This window comes from Simochromis diagramma, unplaced genomic scaffold (genome assembly GCF_900408965.1).
Source record: "Simochromis diagramma unplaced genomic scaffold, fSimDia1.1 OVJJ01000692.1, whole genome shotgun sequence".
Classification (NCBI taxonomy): Eukaryota; Metazoa; Chordata; class Actinopteri; order Cichliformes; family Cichlidae; genus Simochromis; species Simochromis diagramma.
The window spans coordinates 1,205,196-1,223,370 of NW_024387485.1; the positions used below are offsets into that span (position 1 = coordinate 1,205,196).

General features: G+C 42.5%; 1 protein-coding gene across 6 annotated transcripts in view; it reads left to right on the plus strand.

The window, feature by feature from the left end:
* shank2b (SH3 and multiple ankyrin repeat domains 2b) overlaps positions 1-18,175 on the plus strand; it is a 305,670-nt gene that overhangs the window by 232,495 nt on the left and 55,000 nt on the right. For all 6 annotated transcript variants that reach the window (XM_040016691.1, XM_040016692.1, XM_040016693.1 and 3 more), the window contains 2 exons: positions 2,763-2,845; positions 5,372-5,496. In XM_040016691.1, coding sequence (XP_039872625.1) covers positions 2,763-2,845; positions 5,372-5,496 — 208 coding nt within the window. The remainder of the gene's footprint in view (positions 1-2,762; positions 2,846-5,371; positions 5,497-18,175) is intronic.

Sequence of the window (18,175 nt, forward strand, 5' to 3'; positions counted from 1 at the left end):
ATTTCAGTAGAATATCAACCTACTAGTACATCATTTGACCACAGCATTAAAACTACATGCCTAATATAGTCTGGGTACCTCTTGGACCATCAAAACCTCTCCGAGTTATCGGTTCAGAACGTTTGATGGTTTCCTCTGCACTATGACTTCACAGCAAGAAATATCTGGGTTTGAACCCACTGGTCAGCTTCGGCCTTTCTGTGTGGACTTTGCATGTTCTATCTTTTCTGGCTTGGGTTTTCTCCCACAGCCCAAAGACATGTACATGTTAAATGAATTTGTGATTGTAATGATGCTGTGGATGTGAGAATTTGTGGTTGTCAGTCTCTTTGTAGCCCTGTGGTGAGCTGGTGACGTGTCCAGGGCGTATCTGCAAACAAACTGGACTTTGAAGGTCAAGATTTCTCAGCACAACACCGCATAATATCAAGCTGACCAATATAATTCACTTCACCTCTCAGTTATTTCAATGATGTGGCTGATGAGTGTAGCCTTATGCTACAGAGTCATTTTAAGAAAGGGCTATTAAACACTATTAATCCATGTGTTTATGAAAACAGCCATTTAAGCAAAGTCTACAGATTTGCAAGGCTAGACCAACAAAGGAAGAGAAGGTCCGATATTAAGATAACCTTTCTGAAAAAATTACTTTTTTCACTCAGAGGAGTTGTTGCATGTTAAAAAAAACATTTATATACAGTCAATTTTTTTAACATGCAAAAAGGGGGAGGATCCCCCACTTTATGGGGGAACACGCTTTTAAAATTGTAGTCTCATGCACCTCTGTGTGCAGATTACCACAACCATGGCCTCACTGAGGAGTACTCTAAAGGACAAAGCACATAGCTTATGATACTTCATGCTTGTTTCTTTTAACTTCTATTTCAAGCTATTCAGCTGACAAGTAGGGGAGACTCAGAGCAACTGCAACTTTTTTTCTTTTCTTTTTTTTTTTACTACAGTGTACATGTACACTCACTGGCCATTTTGTTAGGTACACCTGTTTTGGTCCTTGTTAATGCAAATATATATGTCAGCCAATCACATGGCAGGAACCCGGTTCATTTATGCATGTAGACATGGTCAAGATGAACTGCTAAAGTACAAACTGACCATCAGAATTGGGAACAAAGGTGGCTGAAGTGACTGTGGCATGATTGTGCATGCCAGATGAACTGGTCTGAGCATTTCAGAACCTGCTGCTCATCTACTTGGATCCCACACAAACATCTCAAAGTTGTCTAAAAAAGAAGAGTTCTCTTAGTGAGTATGGCATGTTGATGTTAGAGGTTAGAATGGCTCATTCTAAAAAGATAATGAGACAAAAGTAACTCAAATAACCACAAGGGAGCATCAATTAAATGCCACAGCCTACCCGAGTATCGATGCTGGCCATGTCCATCCCGTCATGACCACAGTGCACCAATCTTCTGATTGCTGCTTCCAACAGGAGATTGTCACAAAGCTCATATAATTTCAAACTGGTTTCTTGAACCAGAGATTTAAAGAAACAATGCAGATGGAAATGGTTACAAAGTCATTTCTAAAGCTTTAAGACCAACAAACCACAGGGAGGGCATCTATGGAGAAAACCTGGAACAGGAGTGGCCAAAGTTACTACCAAAGTGCATTCATGTTGATTCAGGAGGTCAAGAAAAAGCCCAAAACATCATCGAAAGAACTTCACGTCTCACTTGTTTCAATGAAGTCAGTGAAAGATAAGAAAGACACTGGGCAAAAATGGCATTCATGGTTTATTACCGTGGCCAGAAAGAACACAAAGGCACAAATAAAACATAATGATTTTTAAGTCGTCCCAGTACAACTCGGAGCAAATCCTTTCCCCAGGACTGCACCACTAACTCAGACTGACTTCATACAAAGATCAGGATCTGAGCAGCTCTTCAAACAAACAAACATTCAACTTTATTCATTCAGTCATCAGTGTTTGTTACTGCTCTGATTATAAAAACTGTTTCCGGTGTCCCCTTAAGTCGCTGTTGTTGTTTTTTAATTAAGATGTGATTCTAATAAAGCGCTGTATAAAGCTGGGTCATCAATCAGTGAGTCCGCCGTCACCGCCTCACTGCTGCTGCCCCCCTCCCTCCCCACCAACCTGTCGGGTGCAGCGCGCAGCACACCTAGACATCTCTCCGTCCACAGCGTGGCTCCCTCCCTCCCTCTCTGTCTCTGTCTCTCTCTCGCTTTCTCTCCCTCCACCTCCCAACCCGGGCAGCTCCAGCCTTCCTTCCCGCCTCATGATGAGCCGTTAGAGGCTATCACCACCAGCCTGATGTCGCGTCTCCTCGGCGGCGCAGCACTCCCGCACGCCGGGTCAGAGCCTCCTCCTTCTCCTCCTCCTCCTGCGCAACGGGAGCAGCAGCGGAGGTAACCGCGCCATCGACCAGGAGAAGCGGACAGGGAGCGACTGCGGCGGGGAGAGGGCAGGGAGGCGCTTCTCGTGCGTCGTCTACCCCCGGTTTGTGTTTCTGCTGTTTTTTTCTCGGAGATGATGTCGCCGGGCTCCCGGGGCCGCTGTCATACCGTTTGATAGAGACAGAGGCCGACAAGAGGAGGAGGGGGGAGGAGGAGGGGGCAGCGGTGGTGGTGGTGGTGGGGTGGGGTCAGGGTTGCCCTGCCCTGCCCTGGCCGGACTAGCGCTCCACCAGCAGTATGAACCTCCACTCGGGCAGGGCGTCCGTGGCCATGCTGCGGATGATGGGTTGTGCTAACGGGCGCTCTGCTCGGCATCTCCTCCACAGTGACTGCGTGGTGGACGAGAAGACGGTGGTGCTGCAGAAAAAGGAGAATGAGGGATTTGGCTTCGTCCTGCGTGGGGCAAAAGGTAGGAGCATTTATCGACTTAGCTACTTTTTGTGATTGTTATTCGGATCTGTTCTCCCTTTCTCCCCAAACCGAAGGATCCTTATAAGTATCAACACTATAAGTCATCAACACTGACATGCCTCATGAAACTATTCACCAATATATGTCAATTTGCATTTAAATTTCAAGTTTAAGCCTTCTCACTCAGAGGCGTGTGTCTGCGTGACACTACAAAAACATGCAGATAAGTTCCACTAGAAATATACTTATAGAAACTTTAATGCACATAAGGAGTGATTGCACGCCAGCACTCATTAGATTGCACATAAGTCTGCCTACATTTTAATGTCTTTTCATGCATGCTGCAGAGGTCTGTGAACATCTGTAACAACATCTGTAACAACATCAGACTGAAGGCCTTTTTTATTCTTTTTTTGGTTAAGTAAGTCTGCGTGTAGCCGTCTTTGTTGTGTCCGCCATCCTTCACCTCTTTCCACCACACCAGGAGTTGTTGTGATAAGAGTGGCCTACCCATGCAGTTTGCCGTTTCACCAGGCTGTAAGATTGGCACTAAAAATAGCCAGTTTGAGCTGCTGCATCGGTTTCTATGACGATTCTCGCCATGTCATAATCCACGTTTGCATTCTACAACTGTGCGCCGCTGTTCCATTGGTCTACACCATGGTTACTGTCGAGAGGTAAATTTAGTATGTTCATGTTTTTTTAAGGCACATACAGAGAGAGGGGGAGAAAAAGGAGAGGGACTGACATGAAGGGAGAGGAAAGAGGGATTTGGCTTGAAAAACAAGAGGAATGTTCTAGTCATCCTAACACACACTGCTATCACCCCGGGGGAACTGACCCAGCCGAGCTTATCCTGCACTGCACGGGGTGAACAGGCATACACAAACTCACAAACATGCGCTGATGCTCGAGCTGTCACACAAGCTCACATCCTCTTTTGTGCTCTGCAGTTCAGCCTCTCTCTTCTCTCTCCCTTGCGCTCGCTGTCTCTCGTCCTCCTCTGTCACTGTGTCACACACAGACAGACACCTAAAGAAACAGTCATCACAATCATGCAAATCCCCTCATAAGTGCTGTGCAGGGTGAGTTATAGGAAACGTCACTTGTCACCGCTGCTTTCTCTCAGTCCAGTATTTTCTAACCTCCCTTCCCGCCACAGAGGGAGCGCGTGCCGCGGCTGCGCGTGATGAAAGTGATAGTAGAGAACAGGAGAGATGGTAAACTTTTCTTAAAACGAGGGATGCTTTTTTGCCACTTTATTCCTGAGAAACAAAGAATTTTACGAATTTGCTTTATTATTAAAATGAATGAACAAGTCTTGCTCACACAGAGACTTGACATGGGGAGTATGGCCAGACTAATAGTTGTATATATTGTGCTTTATGTTGCTTTCTTATCATAAGCCTGAGAGAATGACTTTAGCACGGAATAATCTCCTTATTCGTACTTTGTTCAGCCACTACTAACCATCTAGCTTCCTGACTCCTGCTTCCCTACCGGCAGGCTGACCGAGTCGCTATTGTGCTGGTCCTTGATGTCATTCACCTGCCTTTCAAGAACGTTTCTCGCCCCCCTCCACTGCTATGGACTGCAGCCGGTGATAATAATCGAGGTCACAGCAGACCTCCGGGGCAGAGCGAGAACTGCTCCTGAGCTGTGCAGTGAAATGGAGAGTCATTCTAAACTGTTGCAGCTGGTAAAAGTGGTTCACATGCTACTATGCTGAGCTCAAGCAGGCTGCAAAGCAGGACGAATGCCTACATGCAAGGCAGTTTTTCTTTCCCACTGTCGCCAGGTGCTAACTCATAGGGGGGGGGGGTCATCTGATTGTTATTGTAGGGTCTCACAGTGTAAGGTGGCTGCAACTGTTGTTATGATTTGTCACTGTATAAATAAACCTGAACTGAGTTAATTCTCTGGGTAAAACTGTTTTAAAGTCCATCAAACTGTCAGTTTTGCTGCTTCATGGTCTTAAAAGAATTTTAAATCCTTAGCTGACATATACAAACACGTTTGTAATGAATATGTAAAAAGCTAAGAATCTGGGTCCAGCTCATGGTAGCCAGGAAGTAACTTTGGGCACACGTGAACGTTGGGTGAAGCTAAAATCCCCCTTTTAATTCTGCCATGGGAGCATTCATGCTTTAATCATACCAATTATTGCTAACCCTCTAGTCAAACCATGACAGTATTAACAGGGCAAATTAAACACGCTGATAGACTGTGTGGCTGTTCATCTGCTGCTGTGTATTTTGTAGCTTGCAGAACAGAATGTAACAAATGGGTTACATTCTGTTTAAATGTTTTACAGGTTTTTATACTACGCTGGAGTTAATCTGCCCGTGCACAGAGAATTAACTGACATTTTAAAGTCAGGTTTTAAAAAGGTTTTACGTCTTAGATTCATTGTGTCATTGTGTTAACATATACCTGTTTGTTTAGATCTTGTCCCTTTTTAAAACTGCTTTCTTGCATTGTGCCTTATTTTATGGGACCACGCTCTTCTCTCTTTGATGTCCAGCGGATACGCCCATTGAGGAGTTTACTCCCACACCTGCCTTTCCAGCCCTGCAGTACCTGGAGTCTGTGGATGAGGGAGGAGTGGCATGGCAAGCAGGACTTAGGACGGGGGACTTCCTCATCGAAGTAAGAGCTGCTGCAATTATTAAATCATTTTGCTGTTCCTGCGTATGCAATTCGGTGACCGAGCGTTGGTCAGACACATTAACGGAGCTGAAGTTTCTGGACGAGTTTTGCTTAGTAACACGGGTTGAAAATGTTGGTTTTGTTGTGTGGTTTTTGGCGCATTTTACCTCAGTGCTCCTGGTTGTCATGTTGGCAGTGGGACATGCTACCCTTCTTATAAAAGGGTTTGCGTACACTCAGAGCTCGCTGTGTTTATGTGTGAATAAGCAAAGTGTGTACAGCATGTGCTGCATTCATCTTTTTGTCCCCTCATTTGACTGGGCTTATTCAGCAAACTCTTCTGAATGAAAATTTGGCTTGATCGTGCAGACGTTTTCAATAAGACCTCACTCTGTTTGAAAGTGTTTGGGAGCCACTTTACTGTGAAATTATCAGTTTGCATGCAATTAGACCGACAGCTGACTCCTGCCACTTTTGATTGGGATGGTGACTTATGGAGTGAAACATTTTGTCGTCTGGTGAGTGTAGACATTGTCATGGGATTAACAGAGCACTGAGTGAGTCTTAAGGCCTGTCCTTCCTGTTTAGTGCCACTGAGCCACGCCTGAATAGTTGACACGGGACTGATGCTAGCATGTGAATCCACAGCATGTTTGCTTTGTGCAATCCTTGATGAAATATAAAATATACAGACAACATTAACTGCATGTATCAGTTTAGAAGTGTTGCTTGAAGCAGCCAGCACAGACATTCATGTGTTGGGTCTTTTTTTGTTGGGATTTGTTTGGAAACAATATTTTGAATTGTTACACTGTTTACGTTTTTTCTCCCTTGTCTGTGGTGCAAGTCAGCAGCTGTACGATGCATCATTATATTCCTGCACTTGGGGTTGTACCAGATGCAGAGGGTCACTGAGAGTATATTTGGCCTGATTAAGAGCCTGGTGCATGATGTGTAACATGAAACAGTATCTGTTTGTCCCCCATAAGGTGTGATATTACTGCGAGTTGTCAGAGCATTTTTCACCAACTTTAAAAACACCAGGTTAGCTTTGATTAGGTCTATAGTGAGAGTTGATATTTACACATGTTGCTGACTGGATTGCCTGTCCCAGAACTGTATCAAGCACTCAAATATGATATGGAAATGCATTTCATTTGATTTGACTTCCAGTACAGGGTTAGGCTTTTTCTTCCACTACCCTCAACACACCAGACATTTATGTCCCTTTAAGAAATATTCCTGTCTTTGGTTGAAAAGTGAAATGTGGTGGTTTTAGGGCATAACAGAGAGATGAATCCTGTTATTGTTTTAAAAATGCTACATGCTACAATTTGTTGATGCTGTTCGAGCTGTAGCCTCTGTTTCCTGTTCTAGCTGAAAGGATTGGGACCTGGTGTGGTCTTTTTTTGCTTTAAGCTTCAATGTGTTGTGTGTTCAGGGATGCACGTCTGAATACTTTAGTTGTAACAAGGTTTTATTTGAATTACCGGCGCCTTCCTTTTAGCTCAAAGAAGTCAGGCTGTTCTCCTCTGCCATCTCTGTACACTGTGTAAACCATAAAGATGGTTATGTGGGAAAATACCAGTAACTCAGTAGTTTCTGAAATATTCAGACCAGCCCATCTGACTCCAGTAACCTTGACATGTTCAAAGTCACTTAAATCTCATTTCCTCCCTGTTTTGGTGCTCAGTTTGAACTTCAGCAAGTTGACTTGACCATGTCTAGATCCATAAACACATACATTGCTCCCATGTGATTGGTCCATTTCATATTTGGGTAATGAGCAGGTGAACAGGTGTGGCTACTGAAGCAGTCGGTAAATGTATTTTAGCAAAACAATTATTTGATCCCTGCCGTATTTGTAGGTTTGCTCGCTAGCAGAGAAATTAAAACCAGCTTCATTTTAATGGCAAGTGGCAGAATATCAAAAAACAAACAAACAAAAGAAACATGAAGGTTATAACATGATTTGCAAGTCACTGAGTAAAATATTTGGTCTCAAGCAAAACATGACTTAGTACTTGGAGGAGAAAACCTTGTTGGGGAGCACAGATGTAAGAAGTTTCTTGTAGTTAGCAGAAAAACAGCCCCAAAGCATGATGTTTCCACCTCCACACGTGACTGTGGGGATGGTGTTTTTTTATGCCAAAGAAGTCGATTTTGGTTTCATTTGACCACCTGACCTCAGGTCATTGGTTTAATATGGACCCAATGAAGAGAAGCCAGTTTAGGAGAATATGCTCTCTCTCTCAGTCCTTTAATTAAAGCATTCAGCGAGTTTTTACGACATCCTGATAATAACGAATTACCACAATCGAGCCTAGAAGTAATAAATGCATGAACTAGTTTTTCAGCATCACTCAGTGACAGGATGCTTCTCATTTAAGAGATACTGCTCAAATGAAAGAAAGCAGTCCTACATATTTGTTTAATATGTGCGTTGAAGGACATGTCCTGGTCAGAAAGGACTCCAAGATTCCTCACAGCGTTACAGAAGGTCAAAGTCAAGCCTGAAAATTAGAGGTCATTGTGGTCTTTATGCCTTTAAGACATTCCTGCCTAATTGGTGTGTGTTATCTAGCTTAGAGAAAGTTGGGTATCATTAGCAGTGTAAATGTATGCTATGTCTTCTAATGATGCTGCCTAAGGGAAGCATGTATAATGTAAACAGAATTGGTCCTAGCACTGAACCCTGTGGAACTCCATAATTAACCTCAGTGTGTGAAGAGGACTCTCCATTTACATGCACAAACTGGAGTCTATTAGATAGATATGATACAAACCACTGCAGCACAGTACCTGTAACACCTACAGCATGTTCTAATCGCTCTAATAGGATATTATGGTCGACAGTATCGAACGCTGCACTGAGGTCTAGCAGGACAAGCACAGAGATGAGTCCACTGTCAGAGGCCATAAGAAGATCATTTGTAACCTTCACTAAAGCTGTTTCTGTGCTGTGATGAGCTCTGAAACCTGACTGAAACTCTTCGAATAAACCATTCCTCTGCAGATGATCTGTTAGCTGTTTGACAACTACTCTTTCAAGGATGTTTGATATGAAAGGAAGGTTGGAGATTGGCCTATAATTAGCTAAGACTGCTGGGTAAAGACATGGCTTTTTAAGTACAGTTTTAACTACTTCCAGCTTTTTGCTGATGGTCTTGTAGCCTATTCCAGCCTGATGCAGGTCTACAGGTGGTTGAGAGATTGGAATGGAAGAAATTGCAACTGTGGATAGCTGTGCTTTATACGCATAACAAGTGGAAAACAGGAGTGTCTGTAATTGATAAACTGATTCATTTCGTTGTGAGAAAACTTAGATCTATTTCCACCACTCAAACACGCTGTCAGAAAATCATGGCATGCAGTAATTTGTGCTGTTTGTGCTAATAACTGTATAGTTGTAAAATTAAATTGGTGAACATCGTGCTGAGACACGCTAGCATGTCGTAATGCATGTTGCACATCTGTGTTGTGTATTAACAGCTGAGAGGAGCTCTGTTGTTACAGTTCACAACAGTAATGACAGATGAGGATGAAGAAAAGAGAGCAGAGATGCCTCCAACTGACTTCTGACCAACAATAGTAACTGTGACTGCTGTTTGGAAGTTTTTCACTTGAAAAAAATAAGATTGATTTTGCTTCATGTCCGCTTGTGCAGCTTTAATGTTCTGGCTCAGGAGTATCGGACACACAGAGCAACAGGGAACCAAGTGAGCCAAAGGTAAATGTTACTCGAGGCTGACAGGTGTTTTTACCTGTAGGAGAAATAATTTGAAGAAGAATTTGAAGAATGCATCACACTGGACATTGTCTTAAAGCCAGATTTGACAGCTCTGCTTCTCTGGAAACATTAATACTGATGAAAGACATGTTGAGTGGCAGTTTGCTAAGGACTGACTGCAAAATATTGTGTTTTTAATAATACAACTAAAGATTAGGTCAGTTTTTGTTTTGGATGTGTGCAGTTATATTTTATATATATATTTGTAACAAGGTTTGTTGTTGTGGCTGTAATTTGTGATGAGTGATAACTTCGACCCCGCTGTTTGATTTGCTGCTTAGTAACAGATGTTAAACTGTTGCTGAGTGAATTCAATGAAAGTGGTAAAATGTCATCGATTGGTTGATTTGTTTTGTACCTGACAGATTTAGTTGAAACATTTTCAGAGAAATCTAAGATCAGGAGACTCCGTCTCACTTTACTCATCTTGGTTTCTGTGTAGTCTGCACAAATGACACTGTGTTGTGTAAGCAGCTGCAGTATCTGATCTCTTGGGGTTATCATCCACTAGTAAGGATTTGTGTTTATCAAAATGACTTGGAATAATCTTTAGTGCTGCTGGGTGTTTCACTAATGTGAGCAAGGCTCCTCACCGAAATGCTTCAGAGTCATTATGGATTTCTGACATACTAGTGCAAATCTCATACTCTGAATACTACTGTAGGAATCTCATCTTGTACATATCACAAATCACATCAGAGTGGCACATCTTCTATTTTGAGCGAGCTTTTTTTATTCTGTTCTTTTACGAATCCATAACGGCCGCGTGTCTGTAAGCAGCACTGCACTGGGGATTGCTTTATTCTGCCTTTCTGCTAAATGGAGCATCAAATGAAGAGAGCAGACTCTCTGTGTCTGAAGCTCAATGTGACTTCAGCTCAGTCTCCACTTGTCTGTTATTAATTTTATCTCCAAATGTTCTTGCGACCTCTTTAATCATCTCATCAGTCTGTTTCAGAAGGTCCAAAGTCAAAGCTGCCGACGTGTCAGCAGCATCAGTGTCTTTACAAAATGCGTCAGCGGGCTTGAAAATGTTTGACACGTTCACAGCTGTACAGCCTCTAGCTAGTTAGCCAACCACAGCTCATATTCTATAATGAGCGTGTGCAGAATATTACTGCACTCATTCCAGTCACTGTTTTACTGTTTTGCTGTTTTAGTGTAGCACTGCCATCTCCAACCCACAGCCCTTAAATCATGTTTATTTGCACAACGAAGCACAAGACTGTCTTATTCCCAGAAACATATTTCACAAAATTCATGCTGGTTCATGTTTGCTACTGTGTTGCATCCTTTTAAGAACACTGTGTTTGGGAGTTCAGAGGAAAGTTGATGATGTTCTGACAGATAGATATTATCCCAATCTTTCTTGATTGCTCAGCACTTTGAAGTCTCCCATTTTCATATGTTTTGTTTCATAATGACAATTTAGTACAGAGGCATGCTCTTAATATGCGAAGAATGTTGTGTGGTGCTGAAATATACTTCATAAATAAAGCCATTTCCCAAAAAGGGGGTGATGCTGTTGTTAAAATGGAAATAAACTGGGATATATGTGATTAAAAGCTAACAGCAAATGGGCTGTCTTGTAGCAGTTATGACATAGTGGTGATGCAGTTACCATGGTAGCCTGTTGGCTGTTGTATCTAATCCCATTACAGTCCCAACAGATGACCAGCAATATTGAGCTGCTAAACAGATTTCCAGTGAAGGGATGTCTCTGGCATGTTTGCCTGACAGGTGAACTCTCCATGCTCACATTTCTGCTACATGTGAGGGAGGAAAGTCATGAAGCATTGGGGCTGTGAAACCACTTTTCTGTCTTTAAACACATTTTTAGTGGAATTCTCTCGAGGATGGTGCATGTTGATTTTAAATTCATGGGTTGAATGACAGTAGCGGTGACTCAGAGGCATGCAAAGATGGAAAAACAGAGGAATGTGTTAAAGTAGTAACAACAGGCTTTTGCATGTGGACACTGTGGGCTGATGCCTTTTTTATTATCCTGCAATTTATTTTCCAAATACCTGGCCATTGCTTTCGATGCTAAATTCAATTCTTGTTTACGCAAGAATGCACAAGTGTGCTGTTTCTGTCTACCCCACATTAGCAGAATGCATATCCTCTTGTAGGCATGATTTAAGGCTTGGCTGAGCATCAATCTTTTATTGCCGTTAGCAGCCTGGCATGATGATGCTTGCGTGCATTTTGTGCACTTGTACACAAACACTCAAGTCATCTGTCTAAATGTGTTTAAGTGGGTGCTTGTCGTAGTCCCCATCAATAACTGCGATGCTTCGGCTGTCTGCACTTCCTGTCAGTGCAGCTAGTTGACTTTGTCTGAGTGAGAGAGAGAAAATGAGGGAAACCTTCATTCAAAGCAAAGGAAGGTGAGGGATGTTTGCTGCAATTAAGGGCAGATTTACTAATAGTTTGCACCAGTGCAGAACCCTGTTCTACTGTTACAAAGAACAAAGTCTGGATTTTCTAAAGCACTATAGTGCATCTGTATTTGTAGGAGTTGCTCGTTCCGTACTCAGGGCAAGCAGGGCATTTGTTTTGGGAATAGTATTCCTGCTTTTTGCAGATGACTTGGTTCTGTTGACTTCAAGAAAACATAGTCTTCAACAGCAAGCTGATGTTTGAAGTTTTCCAGTTATACGACAAGTTGCGAGGATGAGAGCCTGAAGCCATGGTTGCTGGAAAATGGTAGATTGCTCTTTCTGGTTTTGGGAGAGTCATTGCCACAAGTGAAGGAGTTAGGTACCGGACCAGTAACAAAACACAAGCATGCAGACATCTGTATGGACTCTCCCACTTGCTCCCTGTCCGGTAATGTGGATGGAAATGGAAAAGCTCTTAGAAATAGAATGACAAGCCCAGTCATCCAGAGGGAGCTGGGAGCTGGGAGGAGACTCCCTCTGTAGGAAAGGAGCCAGGCAAAAGGCATCTGATCAGGGCGCCTCCTGCTGAAGACTTTCTGGGGATGCTCAGCTGGGAGGAGACCCCACGTCAGGCCAGAAACTTGCTCAAGAGATTGCATATCTCTTGTGGCCAGAGTAGTACCTCAGGATTCTCCATGAGGAGGATCAGCTGACCCTGAATCCTCCTGTAGTTATGCTGCAATACAGTGGCTTGCAAAAGTATTCGGCCCCCTTGAACTTTCCCACATTTTGTCACATTACAGCCACAAACATGAATCAATTTTATTGGAATTCCACGTGAAAGACCAACACAAAGTGGTGTACACGTGAGAAGTGGAATGAAAATCATACATGATTCCAAACATTTGTTACAAATAAATAACTGCAAAGTGGGGTGTGCGTAATTATTCAGCCCTCTGAGTCAATACTTTGTAGAACCACCTTTTGCTGCAATTCCAGCTGCCAGTCTTTTAGGGTCTGTCTCTACCAGCTTTGCACATCTACAGACTGAAATCTTTGCCCATTCTTCTTTGCAAAACAGCTCCAGCTCAGTCAGATTAGATGGACAGCGTTTGTGAACAGCAGTTTTCAGATCTTGCCACAGATTCTCGATTGGATTTAGATCTGGACTTTGACTGGGCCGTTCTAACACATGGATATGTTTTGTTTTAAACCCTTCCATTGGTGCCCTGGCTTTATGTTTAGGGTGGTTGTCCTGCTGGAAGGTGAACCTCCGCCCCAGTCTCAAGTCTTTTGCAGACTCCAAGAGGTTTTCTTCCAAGATTGCCCTGTATTTGGCTCCATCCATCTTCCCATCAACTCTGACCAGCTTCCCTGTCCCTGCTGAAGAGAAGCCCCCCCAGAGCACGATGCTGCCACCACCATATCTGACAGTGGGGATGGTGTGTTCAGAGTGATGTGCAGTGTTAGTTTTCCGCCACACAGCGTTTGCATTTTGGCCAAAAGTTCCATTTGGTCTCATCTGACCAGAGCACCTTCTTCCACATGTTTGCTGTGTCCCCCACATGGCTTGTGGCAAACTGCAAACGGGACTTCTTATGGTTTCCTGTTAACAATGGCTTTCTTCTTGCCACTCTTCCATAAAGGCCAACTTTGTGCAGTGCACGGCTAATAGTTGTCCTATGGACAGATTCCCCCACCTGAGCTGTAGATCTCTGCAGCTCGTCCAGAGTCACCATGGGCCTCTTGGCTGCATTTCTGATCAGCGCTCTCCTCGTTCGGCCTGTGAGTTTAGGTGGACGGCCTTGTCTTGGTAGGTTTACAGTTGTGCCATACTCCTTCCATTTCTGAATGATGGCTTGAACAGTGCTCCGTGAGATGTTCGAGGCTTGGGAAATCTTTTTGTAGCCTAAGCCTGCTTTAAATTTCTCAGTAACTTTATCCCTGACCTGTCTGGTGTGTTCTTTGGACTTCATGGTGTTGTTGCTCCCAATATTCTCTTAGACAACCTCTGATGCCGTCACAGAGCAGCTGTATCTGTACTGACATTAGGTTACAAACAGGTGCTCTCTGTTTAGTCATTAGCACTCATCAGGCAACGTCTATGTGCAACTGACTGCACTCAGACCAAAGGGGGCTGAATAATTACGCACACCCCACTTTGCAGTTATTTATTTGTAAAAATGTTTGGAATCATGTATGATTTTTGTTCTACTTCTCACGTGTGCACCACTTTGTGTTGGTCTTTCACCTGGAATTCCAATAACATTGATTCATGTTTGTGGCTGCAATGTGACAAAATGTGGGAAAGTTCAAGGGGGCCGAATACTTTTGTAAGCCACTGTAGGCATAGGCTGCTGGGGGATTCCCATGAGTATTTCTTCTTCATGTGTTAACAGACCTCTCTGCATTGAATCATACTTGTTATTAATCTCTGGCTCTCTTCCACAGCATGTCTTCATCCTGTCTTCCTTCTCTCACCCCAACCAATCACAGCAGATGGCCCCGCCCCTCCCTGAGCCTGGTTCTGCTGGAGGTTTCTTCCTGTTAAAAGGGAGTTTTTCTTCCCACTGTCGCCAAAGTGTTTGCTCATAGGGGGTCATATGATTGTTGGGTTTTTCTCTGTCTGTATTATTGTAGGGTCGACCTTACAGTATAAACCGCCTTAGGGTGACTGTTGTTGTGATTTGGCGCTGTATAAATAACATTGAAATTTAACTGAAATTAATTTTCTGTAACATCTCTTTCCCAAAGCAAAGGTTCGAGAAACAGTGAATATATCCTGTGAGTGTCCATTTTAAAAATCTTTGCTTCAGCCTTCAGAGCTAACTATATAGGGGTGAACATAGGCTACATAAACTAAAAACAGGAAATTGGGGGAAGCTCTTTTTTTTATAGAGCAGCAAACAACTTTTCCATGATAGCTGATCTTCTGAATCTGTGAGTTGCCATTTCCTCTTCAGCTTAAGAGTTATCCGCTTTAAGGTGCGCGTTTGAGAGTTATACCAGGGAGACAAGTACTTCTGAACTGAGGCTTTCTTTTTCACAGTAGGTACAGTATCCAGATTTAAGAAGTCAAATTATTAACAAGATAAATATGGCAAATAGAACAAGTAATGAGGGATAATTATGTTAGAATGGCCAGGATGCTCTTGGGCGTTACAGCTGAACTGTCCTTGAAAGTAAGTTTCTCACAGATTTACAGAGCACTTCCCCATGAATGTTAACAATATCAACAAAAATGCTCCTGGTCATGAACCTGACCTAATACCTTCAGACCAGGCTTAAATGTGATGCACAAAGCCTGCTGCTTAGTATCTGGGTCTTGTCATCATTTCTGATGCTTCATGTGACTTTTGGGTCAGTTTAAATACGTTGACATTTCATGTCCTCAACCTTAAGGTGTATGATGAAATTGATGGTTGGCAAGTAGACAAAGCAGGATCTCGAGGGAGCATTCGAAGCCTAATGGAGGTTTTTGGAGCCATACGTGTGCTACAGCGGACTTTTACCGTGAAATACGTACCAGCCAAAGTTTTGTTATCACAAAACTTTAGGTTGTACATTGAAGTTTAGCCATGAGATGCATTTGTCTTCTTAAACTGAAACTATCAAAAACTGACAGAGTTTGTTGGATTTAAATAGGATTTAAATTCTAAGTGCATTTCCTAATTACCTAATGCTGAGTTGATGATCTGTGGAAGCACATTTCAAAAAAGAGGGAAAGTGTATGATTAAAGAATTTAACTTGTTTTTCTAGTCTTTCAAACAGTTTAGGACTTTGTAATAATGATGATGATATTTCCTAATGACTATCATCGTATTTTATGGGAACATTCAGTTTCAAGTGTCTTCTCTTCTGGTCAGAAAATCTCCGTCACAACGTTCTTTTTTTTAAATAAAAATCCACGACACAGCTTGAGAGTTTTTTACTCCATTTGCTCACTTCAAGCCACCCAGTGTGGGGAAGTGGTGAAGGAAGTGACCCAGCTCTCTTGTTCAAACCATCCTGTCTGCAGCATAAGTAGAAAAGTACACTCTCTGTTGAACAGATGTTTTGTGCAGTGTCAAGCATATATATCAGAATTTTTTCTATCTAAAAATTTGTATTATTATTGGCCACAGTGTGGCTCTAGTATACTTGTATTAGTTTGCTATTACATGATACAGTGAGCTTTAAATGGCAGTTTTTGATGTTGGCAATTCATTCGTGGACAGTAACTTATCAAAGAAAAGTATTTTTTGGAGACATGTAATAAATTATTGGGAATTTTCACATGTATATATGAAATAGACACATTAAAAAGACTTTCTTACATAATTTATGTAAAGTTCTCTCCACCCTGTAGATTTCTGCCTTCTGTTTGTTCCTCTGTGTCAGTAATTGTGTGTATACAGTGGAGGTAAATTAAGTAAAGTATTTATAAGCTTATATAAGACACAACTCTGAGCCAAGGGAAGGTCTGTATGACCAGCGTAACATGCAAATGCATGTGACTTCCTGTACCTCCAGGTGTGTGTGTGCGTGCGTGTGTGTGTGCGTGTGTGTGTGCGTGCACACTTGTCCTGTCAGAGCCCTGCCTCTGCATCTCAGAGGACTGCAGCACAGCACACAACTGTCAGTTGTTCAGTGAACTAGCACAGGCAGTCCTCACCATTTCTTCCTCTTAAAAAAAGGAGGGCTTCTTCATTGCCGTGCAGCAGGCATTCTTACTGAGTTTATCTTGAATAGAAATCTCATAACCCAGCTACCCTTGCAGAGGCTTTGGTTTCTGGAAAATCAAAGCTTGGTTGTTTATGTTTCCAGGGATAACATTAAAGTACATGAAGTATAACCTGATTCACAGCAGCAGAGATTCGAGTGTTCGTCCCTGTTAGAGAAAACAATATTAAGAATGTTTGTGCATTGATATTTTACAAGGTCTACTTTTACAAGTGGAATGGTCAAAAATATACAGAATTATAGAGTTTTGCATTTCCTTGTAAATCAAAGTGGTAAATCAAGCAGGACCTGACGTTCAGCTGAACTGCAGTCTTGATAGATCAGCTGATCTCGGTGCCATCTTGATACTTTTCACTCATCCAACCGGACAGTTGCACATTCAGTCTGCTATTTCAGCTGCTTAAGCCTGGCCACAGTTACTGCACTTCTGCAAGCCACTTTACTACCTATAGTCAGCCCACCTCCACCCTACATGTTGTATCTAACTTAATAGTGTATCTATTGTCTGGTGTTTTGCTGCTGCTTGCCTCACAATGGAGGCACCCTAACAAATATAGTTTATTGCCTTCATCCATCCATTCTCTTCTAGTTATCCTTATCAGGGTCACGGTGGGGTTAAGTGGGGGGGCTGGAGCCTATTCCAGCTACCATAGGGTGAGAGGCCGGGTGCACCCTGGACAGGTCGCCAGTCAGACGTAGGGCTAATGCAGAGAGACAGAAAACCATTCACACCTATGAGCATTGTAGAATCAACAATTAACCTAACTAACTGCATGTCGTTGGACTGTGTGAGAAAGTCAGAGTACCCAGAGAGAACCCACAAACATGGGGAGAACATGCAGACTCCACTCAGAAATACCCCGACCAGGTGGAGTGGAGTCAGACTCTGGACTAGGGCTGGGCGATATGGCCTAATATTCATATCGCGATATAATTTGAAGCATGTGCGGTAACGATATAAATCACGATATATTCTTTTCTTCTGTATAACGTATTTTCCACACTATAAGGCACACTAAAACTTTAATTTTCTCAAAAATCTAGAGTGTGCCTTGTGTATGAATTCTGGTTGTGCTTACTGACCTCGAACCGATTTCTGCGTGCAGAAATCTGTTAAAAAATGTTTTAGTACAACTTTATTACATTACGGCAGATGCTGCCATAATGAAAAGATTCGCGGAGTAATCTGGGTCCAATACTCCGTCCATTTCAGGTCCCAAAGTCAAACGAACACTAAGAGTTAAAAACGGTCTAAATTCTTTCATCTTTAATTAAATCATCAGCGTTGCTGCTTTATCGGGTGTAACAATTAAGTTTTACATCCAGGCATCCATGAAAACAGAATTTATTAAATTTAACGGAGTTAGAAGTTAACAGGAAGTTAGCTCGCTAGTTTACACCTAAACATTTCATACCATGTTCTGACTGAGAGATTTTTGAAACTAATTCAAATGTACAGCTCTGCTATCACTTCCAACATAAATGAAGACAGAAAACTAAACAGCAGTGACGTTTGTAGGGTTACTGAAGTTGGGCTACCTGGTATATAATGTTGTGCTACGTGATTGCTAGCGACACAGCTATGTTAGCATAACATTAGCAAAGTGAAGCTGGAGGATGAACGCTAACTTTTTTTCTGCTCGATAAAAGTTTTTCTTTTTTTTTTGTGTCCCGTTTGGATCTTTAGCCATCAGCATTGTTGTCTTAAGGCCAAGAAAGATGCCAAGCGGATTTATTTTACCAAGTGGATCATCATGGCCTTGCCATATTGGTCCATTTGAT